Source organism: Ctenopharyngodon idella, chromosome 16, assembly GCF_019924925.1.
Source record: "Ctenopharyngodon idella isolate HZGC_01 chromosome 16, HZGC01, whole genome shotgun sequence".
Taxonomy (NCBI): domain Eukaryota; kingdom Metazoa; phylum Chordata; class Actinopteri; order Cypriniformes; family Xenocyprididae; genus Ctenopharyngodon; species Ctenopharyngodon idella.
Window position 1 is genome coordinate 35,282,922 of NC_067235.1, and position 18,864 is coordinate 35,301,785.

Below are 18,864 nucleotides of genomic sequence, written 5' to 3' on the forward strand. Positions count from 1 at the left end.
TCCTGCGCCGCACAGCTGGAGCGGACCAGGATCTTCGCAGGATTTCGGAACAATGTAGTCATGACTGAGTCTGGAAGGAGGAACAAAAGAGATGCTTCTGGTCCACAAGGCTCATTTGGAAGAAAGGAAATGAACAGAGATGAGAACTTGATACTCACGAATTTACGACTTTGGCAAATACGGGCTGGAGACTTTTACTTGAGCTGCAGATCTGATCTCTGGAACGAGCTCATCTCAGCAAACAAGTTCTTCATCAGCAACGAAATGCTTTACAGGCCGCATAAATCCACAGATATTCACAGATGTGTGTATGCTGATTATTCAATCCTGGTGATGGTTGTTTCTATAAACTACTAAAATATATTAAATTGTTCTTTTACTGTACCTATCGTTCAAAAACCATCACACGTCTCCACAACCTGAACTCAAAATCAGCCAAACGTTCACACACAATCAGAACTTCAGGTGATTCAAATCAAACAGTGCAGAAAGAGAGGAAGAGGAAGAGAAAGGACGAGGGGAATCTGTGTAAATGTATTTGACGATTATCTTCGTCTCTGACGCCTCGACACAAGCTGGTTTAATTGAGAATCATGATTTTTTCTTTAGGAGAGCAATTACTTTAAAACGATTGAATCATTTCTGATGCATCAGTTTTATTTAACAGTTACAGTACAAATTTTTAATAACTTTAATTTTTGAATGAATTAATACCAAGATTCAGTCATACACCTGCTCTCTCTCTCTCTCTATATATATATATATATTCACTGTGATCGATTGCTGACAGTCTGAATCGAGATCACTGTCTTTAATTATTAATCCTGCAGACCTAAAGTACATGAAATAAATCCATATGAGCCCATATGAGTCAGCATGAAATATAAATTCACCCTATATATAGATTGTGTGTGTGTGTGAGTGTGAGAGAGAGAGTGTGTGTTTATTTTGTGTATGAGAGCGAGTGTGTTTATTGTGTGAGTGTGAGTGTGTGAGTGTCTATTGTGTGACTGTGTGTGTGAGTGTGTGTGTGAGTGTGTGTGTGTGAGAGTGTGTGTATATGTGAGAGCAAGTGTGTGTTTATTGTGTGTGAGAGAGTGTGTTTATTGTGTGTATGCATGTGTGTGAGAGAGAGAGTGTGTGTGTGTGTTTATTGTGAGTGTGTGTGTGTGTGTATGTGTGTGTGTGTGTGTGTGTGTACTTGAAGCTCAGATTGATCACTGATGACAGATATCACTAATGGAGTCGAGTCATAAAGTGAAGGTTTACAGGTTTGCTCTGTTTCCCCGCTGCACTTCCTCAGTCCTGCATCATCAGATCACATAAGGTAAACAGTTCTTGAGTGTGTTTTTGATAAACGCAATTTGCTGCTACGCTCGTTTCCAGTCTGAATGGTGTGTTCTGCCTCTTGTAAGTTAATTTGCCAAATCAACTGAAAAAATCGGGAGGTCTAATGAAAAGCAGTGCGCTGGCAGAGGAACAGCATGCCAGCGGTCAGCTCCAGAACACACCGCTTTAATGTGGTGATTGCATGCTTGAAGTTTAAATTTTCGTTTCCATAAAAAACCCCACAAGCCTTTCCGCTGTGTTTTCAGGTCTTACTACTATTTCCTCCCTGAGGTTGGTTCTGCAGACACGCATGGACAAGCTCTCATTCACAGATACTGACCGTCTCCTGTGGACCTGCTGACCTGAGGAAACACGTATAAACGCTTGACCATCACCACAGATTCACACACACACACCTGCTCAGCTGACAAGGTTGCGCTCGACGGCAGGTTTGGGTTCTTCAGGAATGAGCAGATCGATCGCTCGCTGCTACGGGCCGTTCTGGCCGTGACTCAAAGTCTTTGCTCCGCTAGTGAGACGTTCCCTGCTCCACTGCACTCATTTTAATACACATATTTCATGACTCTGCTCTTTCAACGGTTCAGAAAGAAGGAAATAGCAGCATGAATATAAACAACATGAGCTTCCTGATTCACTGGCGCACACACACACCAGCACTTCCACACAATCTGAGAATAAACGCTGAGCTCCAGTATTCAGCAGTGATGAACACACGCATCCTCTCATTACCTCCATGAATGTCCTGTCCGACTCATTCTTGCCAAACAAGGTTCCAATTAAATGCTAATAATGGCCAGTCCAGCAGTACAGGAAATGCAAAACATGCCACAGCTGATGGTCGGCTTTTCCTGCTTTGATTAATCACTCATAGTCTGAAGCACGCTTGCTAAAACAATTAGCAGGAGAAACACGCCTGACATGCTGGCAGAGTCCTGTTTAGATTTGAACCTTGTATATTTTTCTGGCAGAGCTGAAATGTTTTTGCGCACTAGCGATGGCGGAAACTATGCCTGCTTGTGTTGATTCATTGAAAAGGCCTTAAATCGAAACCACGGCCGAACATCAGCCCTGCACTTGTGTTTTCACATTTTTATGGAACATTCAGCATAATGCCGACCAATGACATCACATCCATTAACCAGAGCAAACCAACCAAGCGTGTATCGCACTCAACTGACCAGGGCTGCGTTTCCCAAAAATGTTGTGTGCTACAATGATCGTAGAGAACATTGGTGGCATTGGTCTTCATGATCAACTTGGGCTCACATCCCAGAATGAAAGAAAAATTTAAAACAAATCAACACTGATATACAGCAGAATCTTCAAAAATAACATAACATATTAAAACAACATAATTTAAAAAAAACTTCCATTTAATTGTTCAGTCAACACATCCACACACACCTGTCTCACGTCCACACACACCTATCTCACATCCACACACACCTGTCTCACATCCACACACACCTGTCTCACATCCACACACACCTGTCTCACATCCACACACACCTGTCTCACATCCACACACACCTGTCTCACGTCCACACACACCTGTCTACACACCTGTCTCATGTCCATACACACCTGCCTCACATCCACACACACCTGTCTCACATCCATACACAACTCTCACATTTATACACACCTTTCTTATGTCCACACACACCTGTCTCACATCCATACACGCCTGTCTCACATCTATACACACTTGTCTCACATCCATACACACCTGCCTCACATCCACACACACATCTCACATCCATACACACCTGTCTCACATCCACACACACATCTCACATCCATACACACATCTCACATCCATACACACCTGTCTCACATCCATACACACCTGTCTCACATCCATACACACCTGTCTCACATCCACACACACCTGTCTCACATCCATACACACATCTCACATCCATACACACCTGTCTCACATCCATACACACATCTCACATCCATACACACCTGTCTCACATCCATACACACCTGTCTCACATCCACACACACCTGTCTCACATCCATACACACATCTCACATCCATACACACATCTCACATCCATACACACCTGTCTCACATCCATACACACCTGTCTCACATCCATACACACCTGTCTCACATCCACACACACCTGTCTCACATCCACACACACCTGTCTCACATCCATACACACATCTCACATCCACACACACCTGTCTCACATCCATACACACATCTCACATCCATACACACCTGTCTCACATCCATACACACATCTCACATCCATACACACCTGTCTCACATCCATACACACCTGTCTCACATCCACACACACCTGTCTCACATCCACACACACCTGTCTCACATCCATACACACATCTCACATCCATACACACCTGTCTCACATCCACACACACCTGTCTCACATCTATACACACCTGTCTCATGTCCACACACACCTGTGTCACATCCATACACACATCTCACATCCATACACACCTGTCTCACATCCACACACACCTGCCTCATGTCCATACACCTGTCTCACATCCATACACACCTGTCTCACATCTATACACACCTGTCTCAAATCTATACACACCTGTCTCACATCCATACACACCTGTCTCACAGTGTCCTGCAATTATGCCGTTCTCTGTGAAATCATGCCCTTTAGAAATGCTTTTACCTTCAGGAGATCTACCTGTCAATAAATGCTTGTGTTTTACTGATACAGAACCGTACGTGACGCTGAGTGTTTTTATTCCTGATCTTTCCGTGTGTTTCAGATCATATGAGCATATGAGGTCAGTGTGACACGAAGCACAATCACACACACACTGCCGGACCCGTGCGTGAGTGTGTGCCATCGGGTCATCTGGACCTGCTGAGACTCTGTGACCGGACTGAAGCTGAAACTGGATCATGAGAGCAGGACGTGCACTCGTCTCTAAAGGCCAATCTGTTCTCTCGCTACAGTGCTAGTAACTGCTGCTGCTGTTGTTACGAGACACGCTGCTCATGTTCACACGCACACTGTAACTGCAGCGAGACACTTTTAATGGCTTTTCTTGTTGCTTTTGGACAAGCATCTCTTTTGGTTTCTGCCACGCAGCGGCCAATCAAAACCACTCCATGTGGCCAATGGCATTTACAGGGCTCGGTCCATCTCAGGTGGTTCAGTAGTGGTTGCTTGACCATATTTAACTTTCATAATTTTTATGAGTGATTATCTCTATGTATTGCAATAATCACTCAAAAGAAATTAGGAAAATTAAAAATGTTCAAGCAACAAACTGTTACACTTTTGTGGACTACTTGATATGGACTGACCTAAAGGAGAACTTTGAGAAGTGTCTGATCATGACTTCCTACACAGTGTTTTTTTGACTTGTCAAATGGACCATGAGAGACACGTTTTGAGATACGAACAGAACGTGACATGAGCACAAACTCCTTTCACCAGCAAATAAACACACATCGTTTCCCCGCCGATGACATCAAACCTGCAAAAAGTCAGAGCAGAGTGTCAATCAGCGTTCCGCACACATTCACGAGTCCGTAAAGACCAGCAGCGGCTGTTTGCTCTTTAATTCAATAACATTTGCATTTGATTTTTAACAAGCTGCTTATAAAAGAGTGTGAGCACAGACGCAGATACACAGGTCATAAACACACCTCGCTTTATGACAGTAAAACAGTAGTTTATGACGCCGCTTGCGTAACAGCCTCAGTGTGTTACAGAACTCAAAAACACACTCAAACATCTAACCTTAACCCAACATCATTCATAATCCCATCAATATAATCGCCAGCCCTGAACTAAACGATGTCACACAACATTTCCAGCATAATAAACTGAATGGTCGCGTCATCATGTTTTTATCAGACCTTCGAGATAAATCATATCAGTTAGGTATAACTACCCTTCCACTGTGAGCAACCAGGTCAATAACCAGAATTACATTCTTTCATATACTGAAGCATCATCAGTTTATACATGCGCCCTTGTATTAACATGAGGTGAGAATGAATGGCACAGTGAGTTCTGACCCACTCACTAACTAACGGACCTTCGTTCTCCTGACTAACCCGTCTGAGAGATTTACTGCCGCCCTTCACCCGCGGTTCGACAACACAATCTTCCTCACAGCTTTTCTCTCTCACTGTATGGTTTTATCACCTTCTGTCACTCACTGCTGATCCACGATAGTGTTCAAAGGTGTGTCTTTCCCAAAGATAACAGTTTACAGTAGTTAATTGGTGATTAAATGGCAAGATGGCCCAGTAAAATCCTGCTACCAGTGAACAGTATTAAATTTTTCAAACATTTAAGATCTGAGTCACGTTCACTGAATGCTCGATTTTACAGGAACTGCAGCAAATCAGCACGCTTTTCACAAATGTAAAGGATGCAATTAACTTTTCTAGTGACCCTAAGACATAAGAAGACCACACAAGAATGTTGTTATTGTCAGTGGTAAGTGGATTTGAGGCACGCATGACTTTGCATGAATGTAATCAGATAAGCAGAATGACACTAAAGTGAACCGTCCTGTCGTTCACTCCCCCTCCAGAGCCGAATGTTTCTATTGAGTCTCAGAATGTGTGAAGGTCAGAAAAGAAGATGTTCTGCTCCGCTGTCTCTCGCTGCTCCTCTCAGTGGAGTGTTTATGGCCGATGGGAGATAAGATATCACGGGCGGACCTCGCTGTGCCAGCTGCTGCAGACCTTTGCTCGTAATAAAGCTGGCAAAAGATTCCCGGCAGGGAGGGGCTGTGCTTTATTTCCAGCTCATCCTGGGACTGACGGCCATGCGGTGCAAAGGAAAGAGAGCTGAAGCGCAGCTACTGAGAGGACGCTGTCACCTGCTGAACAACACTGATATACACACACGCATCGATACCATCAGTGAAAGGCTGTTTTAAATAAACTACGATACTGGACTGTGTGCTTACCACAGCAAAGTATCGACTTGGTTATAAAATACTTTTGAGAAAGAAATGCATGATTATGAGTGTCCAGTAGAGATGGGTGAGAAAAACTGGGAATTTCACTGTCAGCTCTCACAGCGACAGTCCGAGGAGAGGCCATATAGCTTTAGTTCAGCTGCTTAAGAGAAACAAAAACAGACAACAAAGCAGCTGTACTGAGTTAAGGCCCGTTCACACCAAGAACAATAACTATACTGATAACTACTCCGATCAGGCATAACATTATGACCACTGACAGGTGAATAACACTGACTACCTCTTCATCACGGCACCTGTTAGTGGGTGGATGTATTAGGCAGCAAGTGAACATTTTGTCCTCAAAGTTGATGTGTTAAGGTGATGATACACGGGGCAACTTTTTGAGCAATGTTCCCGCTTGGCAACATTGCCCGGCAACATTGCTCAAAAAGTTGCCCGACGTATCATCACCTTTAGAAGCAGGAAAAATTTGAGCAAGACTGACAAGGGCCAAATTGTGATGGCTAGACGACTGGGTCAGAGCATCTCCAAAACTGCAGCTCTTGTGGGGCGTTCCCGGTCTGCAGTGGTCAGTGTCTATCAAAAGTGGTCCAAGGAAGGAACAGTGGTGAACCGGCGACAGGGTCATGGGCGGCCGAGGACACGTGAGCCAACACAGCCAACTGTGGACACGTGAGCATCAGAACTGGACCACGGAGCAATGGAAGAAGGTGGCCTGGTCTGATGAATCACGTTTTCTTTCACATCACGTGGATGGCCGGGTGTGTGTGCGTCACTTACCTGGGGAACACATGGCACCAGGATGCACTATGGGAAGAAGGCAAGCCGGCGGAGGCAGTGTGATGCTTTGGGCAATGTTCTGCTGGGAAACCTTGGGTCCTGCCATCCATGTGGATGTTACTTTGACACGTACCACCTACCTAAGCATTGTTGAGACCATGTACACCTTTTCATGGAAACGGTATTCCCTGGTGGCTGTGGCCTCTTTCAGCAGGATAATGCTCCTGCTACAAAGCAAAAATGGTTCAGGAATGGTTTGAGGAGCACAACAACGAGTTTGAGGTGTTGACTTGTCCTCCAAATTCCCCAGATCTCAATCCAATCGAGCATCTGTGGGATGTGCTGAACAAACAAGTCCGATCCATGGAGGCTCCACCTCACAACTTACAGGACTTAAAGGATCTGCTGCTAACATCTTGGTCCAGATACCACAGCACACCTTCAGGGGTCTAGTGGAGTCCATGCCTCGACGGGTCAGGGCTGTTTTGGCAGCAAACACAACACAATATTAGGAAGGTGGCTAGATAAGACCCTTATTCCTCGTCTGGGATCATGTAGAGCTCTTTGAAGCTGCACTGAAACTGACATTTGGACCTTCAACCCGTTGAACCCCAGTGAAGTCCACTATATGGAGAAAAATCCTGGAATGTTTTCCTCAAAAACCTTCATTTCTTTTCCACTGAAGAAAGAAAGAGATAAACATCTTGGATGACATGGGGGTGAGGAAATTATCAGGAAATGTTAATTCTGAAGTGAACTAATCCTTTAAATGCTCAAGCTCTTTAGTTGAGGTGTGGACTCTGCTATTCTTTTACATTTAGAATAATTTTTTAATTGATATATTTATCATTATTGTTATAGTTATAAATGTTATAGTCCTTGGTGTGAACAGGCCTTAAGAATATAGAGCTAGAAAATGCATGCGAAGTCTCCACATTCCCTCCATTTAATCTCATGGCTGTCCAGGAGATCAAACTGTGAATTTCAGAGATCTAATGGGATTGTCTCTCTCTCTCAGGAAGTTTGATGACTGCAGGAGAGCAAACACCAGCGGTTTGGCGCCCTCTATGTGCTCCGAACGTCACTAATCATCTTCAACATCATTACGACTCCATGTGAGCGTGTTCACTGCGTTAGAGCCGCATTATCCTGGAGAATAAAACACGTCTTATCGTTAGCTTGTCAATTTTCCCGCTGCGCTGATGACACTGATAAGATAATGGCACATATCACAGGCTCCATCAGCTCTGAGACCCACGGCCCCTACGACGCCACTGGCGTCACAATGGCTAACCGGGGCACAAATACGCCATACGGGCCCTCATGCTCGCCCTCATTTGAGGCTCTGTCTGTCTGTCTGTCTCTGCTGGCCATAAACGACGCTGCTGTGGCAGAAGGTGTGTGTGATTAGCGCAGACAGACTCATGTTGCTATAGGAGTTTGGAGAATGAGCTCTGAGTGTGTTTGTGTGTTAGGAAGGCATTACGAGCTCTAATGTCCCTCTAGACGTCTAATGAGGATCATATCGTGTCACCTTGACTGGTGTGTGTGTGTTTAGGACAAAGGCTGCTTTGGTAAAAGGTTGCATTATAAAGGCATTAGGTGTGTGTTCTCAGGGTCAGAGAGACTCTCCACAAATGCTTGATTATCTGCGCTGATAGCAGACGGGCGCAGCCCAAAGATACAGGCAGAATCACTCACAACACTTCTGTCTTTCACACTCATGTCCCGCTAACACATTTCCACAATTCAGTGCAAGACAGTGGACGAGCCAAACGCATCCTCTCAGATTAAACGTGCCACAATTCAGAGATTCACAGAGAGCAGTTATGTTTTTATAATTATTCTATATTTGTCACAGATAATTAAGAGATTTCACTCAGAATTCACATTTGAAATTCTGAGTGAAATCTCTTATTCATCTGGGACAAACAGTTTGGCTCAACTAACAGAACGAATCAACAGCAAAACCAAGTGGCGCTAATGTAATGGTGATTTTTTTATTAACTTGTCTTTGATTTTATTTCAAGTAATATGTAAAGATTTGCTTCATAAAAAGGTGCATTGCAGATGTAATATTTAATTCAAAGTACATCATATTCCAATGGCGAATGGAAGGACCTGCAGAGGCCACAGACAGGACAGACAGTGTTTGTGTGAGACGATGGGTTAATGAGCACTAATTAGTTAACACCAGCCAGTGTCTGCACTGCTATTTCAGGCCCTCAGAGAGATTGTTCTAGAATGCAGCAGGGATTCACATGTCTGAAACCTTCAGATACACGCTACATGTGTCCTTCAGCATTACACCTTCATCATAATCATCATCATCATCATCATTTATAGCTCAATAAATGACAGCACACACATAAACCTTACTCGTATTTGCTCCTGTATGAGAGCACACGCTCACAGACACACACATCATTTCCTGTGCTGCGTGTGTTTGTGTAGCTGCTGCATTCATTCCACTCATGCTCTGTGATTAACTAGTCTGATCCCTAAATCAGAGACCAGCACACACACACACACACACACTCTCTCACACACACACACACACACACACACACACACACACACACAAAACTGTGACGCACATTATGCACCCTGTAACTTGCACATATAATAAAGTCAAAGTCAAAGAAAAATCCTTCTGTAAAAGTATTCAAGTAATTGATATTAAATCTACTTAAGAATCAAAACTTGATGTCAGTTTGATAAATGATTGACAGCTGATTGTGCTGATGGACACCTACAGTAGTCAAGTTATGTAAGAATGAGTTCAAGAACTGCTCAGAATGATTGAGTGAGTGATCATCTTACTACAGCAGCTCTCTGGAGCACAACACAACAAAATAAAGCAAACAGTGGAAATTAAGCCACATCTAGAGCCGTATCAATGACAGACGATAGACTCTTTTTATTATCCAACCATCCAAACACTCCAGCAACAACAACACAGCAATGCACTGAAACCACTGGAAACACCCGCAAAAACAACAAAAAAACCTACAGAACAACAGGAACACCCACTGAAAAAACAGGAACACCAAAAGAACTACAGAAACAGCCATAGAACAACAGAAGAGCCCGCAGAACAACAGAAACATCTGCAGAACGACAGAAACGCCCGCAGAACAACAGAAACACCCACAGAAGTACAGAAACATCCGCAGAACAACAGAAACACCCACAGAAATACAGAAACATCCGCAGGACAACAGAAACACCCGCAGAACTACAGAAACACCCGCAGAACTACAGAAACTACAGAAAACTACAGAAACACCCACAGAACTACAGAAACACCCACAGAACTACAGAAACATCCATAGAACTACAGAAACATCCACAGAACTACAGAAACACCCGCAGAACTACAGAAACTACAGAAAACTACAGAAACGCCCGCAGAACTACAGAAACATCTGCAGAACCACAGAAACATCTGCAGAACAACAGAAACATCCGCAGAACGACAGAAATGCCCGCAGAACAACAGAAACGCCCGCAGAACTACAGAACCATCCACAGAACTACAGAAACATCCGCAGAACTACAGAAACACCCACAGAACTACAGAAACTACAGAAAACTACAGAAACGCCCGCAGAACCACAGAAACATCCGCAGAACTACAGAAACACCCGCAGAACTACAGAAACTACAAAAAACTACAGAAACGCCCGCAGAACCACAGAAACATCCGCAGAACCACAGAAACTACAGAAAACTACAGAAACGCCCGCAGAACCACAGAAACATCCGCAGAACCACAGAAACATCCGCAGAACTACAGAAACACCCGCAGAACTACAGAAACTACAGAAAACTACAGAAACGCCCGCAGAACCACAGAAACATCCGCAGAACTACAGAAACACCCGCAGAACTACAGAAACATCTGCAGAACCACAGAAACATCTGCAGAACAACAGAAACATCCGCAGAACGACAGAAATGCCCGCAGAACAACAGAAACATCCGCAGAACTACAGAAACGCCCGCAGAACTACAGAAACGCCCGCAGAACCACAGAAACATCCGCAGAACTACAGAAACGCCCGCAGAACTACAGAAACATCTGCAGAACCACAGAAACATCTGCAGAACAACAGAAACATCCGCAGAACGACAGAAATGCCCGCAGAACAACAGAAACATCCGCAGAACTACAGAAACACCCACAGAACTACAGAAACTACAGAAAACTACAGAAACGCCCGCAGAACCACAGAAACATCCGCAGAACTACAGAAACACCCGCAGAACTACAGAAACTACAAAAAACTACAGAAACGCCCGCAGAACCACAGAAACATCCGCAGAACCACAGAAACTACAGAAAACTACAGAAACGCCCGCAGAACCACAGAAACATCCGCAGAACCACAGAAACACCCGCAGAACTACAGAAACTACAGAAAACTACAGAAACGCCCGCAGAACCACAGAAACATCCGCAGAACTACAGAAACATCCGCAGAACCACAGAAACATCCGCAGAACCACAGAAACTACAGAAAACTACAGAAACGCCCGCAGAACCACAGAAACATCCGCAGAACCACAGAAACATCCGCAGAACTACAGAAACACCCGCAGAACTACAGAAAACTACAGAAACGCCCGCAGAACCACAGAAACATCTGCAGAACTACAGAAAACTACAGAAATGCCCGCAGAACCACAGAAACATCCGCAGAACTACAGAAACACCCGCAGAACTACAGAAACTACAGAAAACTACAGAAACGCCCGCAGAACCACAGAAACATCCGCAGAACCACAGAAACATCCGCAGAACTACAGAAACACCCGCAGAACTACAGAAACATCCGCAGAACTACAGAAACACCCGCAGAACTACAGAAACATCCGCAGAACTACAGAAACTACAGAAAACTACAGAAACGCCCGCAGAACCACAGAAACATCCGCAGAACTACAGAAACATCCGCAGAACTACAGAAACATCTGCAGAACTACAGAAACTACAGAAAACTACAGAAACGCCCGCAGAACCACAGAAACATCCGCAGAACTACAGAAACACCCGCAGAACTACAGAAACTACAGAAAACTACAGAAACGCCCGCAGAACCACAGAAACATCCGCAGAACCACAGAAACATCCGCAGAACTACAGAAACACCCGCAGAACCACAGAAACATCCGCAGAACCACAGAAACATCCACAGAACTACAGAAACACCCACAGAACGACAGAAACATCCGCAGAACCACAGAAACATCCGCAGAACTACAGAAACATCCGCAGAACCACAGAAACATCCACAGAACTACAGAAACATCCGCGGAACTACAGAAACAGCCATAGAACAACAAAACGCCTGAAGAGCTGCAGAAACTTATCAAGGACGACAGAAACATCCGCAGAACTACAGAAACACCCGCAGAACAACAGAAACATCCGCAGAACTACAGAAACACCCGCAGAACAACAGAAACATCCGCAGAACTACAGAAACACCCGCAGAACTACAGAAACACCCGCAGAACTACAGAAACTACAGAAAACTACAGAAACGCCCGCAGAACCACAGAAACATCCGCAGAACCACAGAAACATCCGCAGAACCACAGAAACATCCGCAGAACTACAGAAACATCCGCAGAACCACAGAAACATCCACAGAACTACAGAAACATCCGCGGAACTACAGAAACATCCGCGGAACTACAGAAACAGCCATAGAACAACAAAATGCCTGAAGAGCTGCAGAAACTTATCAAGGACGACAGAAACATCCGCAGAACTACAGAAACACCCGCAGAACGACAGAAACATCCGCAGAACTACAGAAACACCCACAGAACTACAGAAACACCCACAGAACTACAGAAACACTCGTAGAACGACAGAAACATCAGTGGAACACAAAAGATATTTTGATAAATGTCTCATCTTTAACACTTATGCTCGAGGTTTGAGCACATCACTATCTGCATTTGATTCTTCTGTTCTACTTTCACATTTTTGCTGCCAGAAATCATGAGAACATGCAGTGACATTTGATGTGATTAACGTCAGCCTTAAGACAGCTGAAGTGTCATTCCCACACACGACTGTCACTTCCAGTTCATCAAAACACTCCATCTGAGCATGTATCTCGGAGCTGGGCAGACGTGATGGGTTCAGATGAGGAGTTCAGATGAGTGCGTGATGTGGTCATCTATTTTTCAGCACTAATTGAGTTTGCTGGTCACACACACACACACACACACACACACACACACACACCTGCTTTCCATTGAGCAGCTGTGGCTGTTCTCCCAGCAGGGCCTCCAGGCAGAGCTGCATCAGGGGACCCATCAGGTCCTGCATCACTGCGTGCCTGTGCTCGTCATCTAGGGGTGAAACATTGAGTGTGAGCGAGTGTGTCGAGGGTCAGAGTATGATGTCACATCCCTGTTTTTTGCTCCTTTAGTATGGAGGTGAAGGAATGTCAAAGCAGATGACACCATATATACTCTGGTCAATAGAAAGATTAGATGAGCTCGATCCCCCTGAACTTCTGTTTAGGATCTTCATTGAGTCACAAGTGAAAATGTACAGTCATTCTTATGGAAGCTTGTTTTCGCACTGAATAAATTTTTTTTTTTTAAATTTTGCAATGCTGACTTGATTCTTATACATTCGAAATTGTGAGAAATAAAGTCAGAATTTCAAGATATAAACTCATAATTCAAGAATAAAAATTCAGAATTTAAAAAGTTGCAATTACTTATTTATTCTGCTTCAAGCTTCCATACATTCTCATTCTGCAAATTGGACCAAAAATATACAGTAGACTCATTTGCACTTCATTATAGAAATTGAATAATGGAAGGTTTCCCAAAACTAAATCACACTTTTAAAATGATCCATATCCATATATCCAGGTTTTCCAAGACTGTGGGAATCCTGGCTTTGAAATAAAAATCACAGTTGTTAAAGGAATTAATTAAAATAAGAAATATGACTGATAGATTTTAGCATATCTTATCTGCTCGAGAGCCACTGAAGGAGTTGGAAAGGAAATGGCTGAAATGTATACAATGTAAAAGTGTTTTGTTTTCATCCACAGTATCAAATACTGTTTCATCTTACTATGACAAACTAACGGTTATCAGCTAATTAATAAAAAAAGGGATGAGCTTCCAGTTAAACTGTGACTGATGCCAGTCCAGCTAGTTTAGGTGTTTAACTGTGAAACACATGCAGACTCTTTTATTCTGTTGATGGTTTTTACCTTTTTTCCTTTGTGCAGCTGAAGACACTGTTCCTGTGCTGCATCTTCTCACCAACAGATGGAGACAGAGTCCGACTGATCATTAATGAAGCTGAAGGACAGAGAATGAGATGAGATGAGATGAGATGAGATGAGTCAGTGTTCACATGTACAGTGTCATCAATAATGAAGAGGTACCCATCATGCCTTGCACTGTTTGGACTGCAGTGACAGGAACAGTTCATGGTGGTTCCTCTGTTTCCTCTCAGATCTTCATCAGGAGACTCTGGAAACAATCTGCTCATCATCAGCGGAGCATGAAGATTTTACAGTCCTTTAAACGGCTCATTATAAAAGCATAATATACAACAATATGAAATAAAATATGAGTGATATTGTGTCACTAAAATTATGTCCATATATGATTTAATATGAACAAAGCTGCAGTTTAAATCAGTTTTTACAGTTGCGACAGAAACACTCTGAGCAGAGGAATCAGAAAGCGTGTTTCCAAGGGAACGGCGCTCATCGTCATGGCGGCTCTCCCACGAGAACCAGATCCACATGAGAACCAGATCACGCACCGCTTCCACACGTCTCGGGTAGAGACGAGTCTGATGTCTGAGACTGACCTCATGAGCAGACTAGACTAGTGAACAGGGCAAGTGGCAGATCATCCGTCCAGGTCACATTTCAACTCAATCAAAAGAATATTTTTCATAAGAAAATTAAGCCATTAAGATATTGTTCCACTAAGAGCAGTAAGACTATCTTCATGACAATAATCATTATTACAATAATGCAAAAGAAACACTGTAATTACTGTAATGCATCCAGACAATGTGCTTCAGTTTCTTGTAATTGCCATTATTTTAAATGATGGTTTTCAATAGATTCTCATCACTGCAACAGTATTTTTACAACAATTTGTTACAATTTAAAGCAGTACATCCAACATAAAATCCTTTACAATATATATATATATATATATAAAATTATATATCCCATTATAGTTGACAGTTTGTGATGTGGTCATCTATTTTTCAGCAGTAATTGAGTTTGCTGGTCACACACACACGTGCACACACACACACACACACACATGCACACACACACACACACACACACACACACACACAAACTATAATAAATAATAATGTGACAATGCAAATAATCTTAACAGTCTTAAAAACAGGATACATTTTCTTTAAGTAAAAGGGAAAAGAAAATTATGAGCTAGAAATGACACAAATCCACACAGTAACAAACACGTTTGTGCACATTAAAGGGTTAGTTCACCCAAAAATGAAATTTCTGTCATTAATTACTCAGCCTCATGTCGTTCCACACCCGTAAGACCTTCGTTCATCTTCAGAACACAAATTAAGATATTTTTGATGAAGTCTGAGAGGTTTATGACTCTCCATAGAGATACAACGCAACTACCACTCCAAGGTCCAGAAAGGTAGGAAAAAGACATCATTAAAGTACTCCATGTGACTCCAGTGGCTTAAACTCAATTTTATGAAGTGACGCGAGTGCTTTGTTTGTGCAAAAAAAACATTATTGGATCTCTATGGAGTGACAGAAACCTCTTGGATTTCATCAAAATATCTGAATTTGTGTTCTGGAGCAGCACAAGCCCCTCAGGATCACATTCTGTGTTTACAGTTCAAATTAAACAACAGAGATATGAACAGACTGATAATGGATCTCTGATCGCCATAAAATTTGTTTACCTCAAGGTGATGATACATGGGGCAACTTTTTAAGCGATGTTGCTTGGGCATTGTCCTATTGAGAATGGGCAACAATTTTCTATCTGGATACTTAGATAGTTTGAATGGGAAAGTGCCCAAGCAACATTGCTCAAAAAGTTGCCCGTGTATCACCTTTACAGATGTGTAAAACTCATTCAAAAGCAACAAAACTTCACTGAAAATCATTCGTTTCAAAGTTCATTTCTGCTCCTCACATATCAGATGGATTTGTCACATTTACAAAATAGTATCAGTACTACTAATTCTGGTCACTACAATTGTTTTTCCTTCCTGAACAACAGTGATACAGAAAAACATGAAAATATATAGTGACAGTCGGAGGAGATTCAGTGCTAAGCAAAGTCCGGCAGCCGTCTGACGCACAGAAATCCTCCTGAACCCGTGAGACTGACAGCTTCCACCGATATACTGTACACCCGCTGTTCCCTCCAACGAATGAGCTGGACAATGAGGAGAAAACCCAGGAGAAGATGCTGATTCACACACTGTTATTTTAACCACTGATCAGCTGCTTCGTGTGTCTCGCTGTTAAAGAAAACACGCCGCAGTGACGTCAGCACAGTCTAATGCAGAGAGACGTTCAGACTGTGATCGCTGGGGGAACTGCGGCTCATGTTGGACAGACTGGCCATCAGTGTCTTGACTTTATGAGCGTAATAATTCCTCAGATTGACAGACGGAGCCTCCTTCATTCCCCCATCGAAGTCGCAGCTCCGCATGATGATCTCCAGCTGTTTCTGTCTCTTATAAAACAGAGAAAACTTGTTAAATATCAAAGTGATTGGAAGCACGACAACTAATATTCCCGCCAGTATGCAGGCCGAAGCCGTCAGTTTGCCCACGACGGAGCCGGGAACCACGTCCCCGTAGCCCACGGTGGTCATGCTCACCGTCGCCCACCACCAGCTGGCCGGGATGGTGTTCAATCCCTCGTTGTCCTCCTTCTCCACGGTATAGGCCATGACGGAGAAGAAGGACACGCCGACGGCCAGATACAGCAGCAGCAGCCCGATCTCCTTATAGCTGTTTGTGAGCGTGGCGCCCAGCGACCGCAGGCCCGTGGAGTGACGCGCCAGCTTCAGGATGCGGAAGATCCTCATCAGCCGCAGCACCTGCGCGACTCGACCCAGATTCGCCAGCGCCGGGCTGCTCTCCGCGACCAGGTCAATGACCAAGGTCAGGTAGAAAGGCAAGATAGACACCAGGTCGATCAGGTTCAGCGGGTGTGCAAAGAAACGGAGGACGTCCGGCGCCACGGCGAATCTGGCGAGCAGCTCGAACGTGAACCACCCGATTCCCAAATGCTCTACGGCCTCGAAGCGAGGGTCCTCACGGGGCCGGCCGTCACCGTCCAGCAGCGCGAACTCGCTCATGCTGTTCAGACACATGGTGGCGATGGAGCCCAACAGGACCAGAATGGAGAAGATACTGATGAGGCGGCTGGGGAGCGAATAGCCAGGATTGTCCAGCATCAGCCAGATCCTCCGGCGAACGCTTCCCAGCAGCTGCTTGTCGAATTTACCGGCGTCGCTGTAGAACTCCAGGATCTCGTCAAAAGACGAAGCGGTGCTTCCCTCTTCGCTCTTGTCGTCCCAGTCCGTCTCGTCGGGCTCCATCTTGCGGCAGTGGAAGGTGCCGCTGCAGCACGAGTCGATGAACAGCTCGTCGATGCCCCAGTACTCGATTTCTTGACTGAAGGAAAAGACACAGAGTTCATCCATAACGTGCAGCCGTCCCGTGTTGTAGAAGTGTAAGACGTAAGGGAAGAGCGTTGGATTACGGTCAAAGTAGAACTCCTTTTCGGAGTCGTCATAGTCGTCGCACAGTTCGAGGATGGACTCTTTGGAGCGACACCTCAGCAAGCGCGCAAGCCTCGTCTCGGGGAAGCGAGAGAGTCGCTTGGAAAGCAGTCGACGCCTGAAGCCTCCGACGTTGATGCGTATAGCGCCCTCCTCTGGAGCACAGGCGCTCTGACCCGTCATGACTGAGGAAAACAGTCTGTCACTGTGAGTTTCAGCAGGCATCTGGAGACAAACACAAGGTGCAAACATGAGAAAACCATTTGCAGATATAATACATTCTCACACACACACACACACACATACAGGACTGAGCACCATTTCATCTCCATCGAAGCAGATTTCCTCACAGAAACATTTCATCTGACACATGAATCACGAGCAGCTCCCTGTTAAACCGAGCGCGGCGATTCCGCTCTAAACACGTTTCTAATTCACATGTCGTTTCTACGGATATGAGTGATATGTGAGGTGATTTAGATCGGCATAAACTCACCGCGATATTCCAGCGTTTCTCAACACGCGCAGACCTGCAGGCGCGTGCACGACAGTGACGACACAGAATCCCGCAGATGACGAATGTGTGTATGAAACAAAAACACTCTGTCAGTTCAAAATGTTAAAACGCTGATGACTTTTGCTCAGCTCTGTTATATATCCTACAGTGTCATGATGGGCGTGTCTACTGACAGACAACAAGTGGATCAGTGTATTTATCAAACGAGCATCTCATTCTCTGTGTATGTCATGATCATAATTAGGGTGGAGCATCTCAGGGCTTTTTGTGGTCTTCACCCAAGTAATAATACTAAAAAAAAAACGTCTGGATCAAAGTAACGTGAAAATGAAAATGTAAATCTCTATATTAACATCAGCAGCATGTTGAGAAGACCAGCTTTTTCTGTATTAATTAATACTTCAGGAGGGGAAAAAATATGCTTTTACTTTTTCTATCTTTAAACA

At 44.1% G+C, this 18,864-nt stretch overlaps 2 protein-coding genes across 3 annotated transcripts in view; both read right to left on the reverse strand.

Moving 5' to 3' along the window:
• Positions 1-15,014, reverse strand: part of osr2 (odd-skipped related transciption factor 2) — a 28,599-nt gene extending 13,585 nt beyond the window's left edge. For both annotated transcript variants that reach the window (XM_051865752.1, XM_051865747.1), the window contains exons 1-3: positions 14,520-15,014; positions 14,343-14,433; positions 13,352-13,458 (exon numbers count right to left, since the gene is read on the reverse strand). In XM_051865752.1, coding sequence (XP_051721712.1) covers positions 13,352-13,362 — 11 coding nt within the window. In that variant the 5' untranslated portion in view covers positions 13,363-13,458; positions 14,343-14,433; positions 14,520-15,014. The remainder of the gene's footprint in view (positions 1-13,351; positions 13,459-14,342; positions 14,434-14,519) is intronic.
• A 148-nt stretch (positions 15,015-15,162) lies between these two features.
• LOC127497328 (potassium voltage-gated channel subfamily S member 2-like) lies at positions 15,163-18,570 on the reverse strand. Its single transcript, XM_051865738.1, has 2 exons — positions 18,398-18,570; positions 15,163-18,126 (listed from the first exon to the last, which is right to left on the reverse strand). Exon 2 carries the CDS (start codon positions 18,124-18,126, stop codon positions 16,666-16,668), a length of 1,461 nt encoding a protein of 486 aa, XP_051721698.1. The 5' UTR covers positions 18,398-18,570; the 3' UTR covers positions 15,163-16,665.
• Positions 18,571-18,864: the final 294 nt, after the last annotated feature.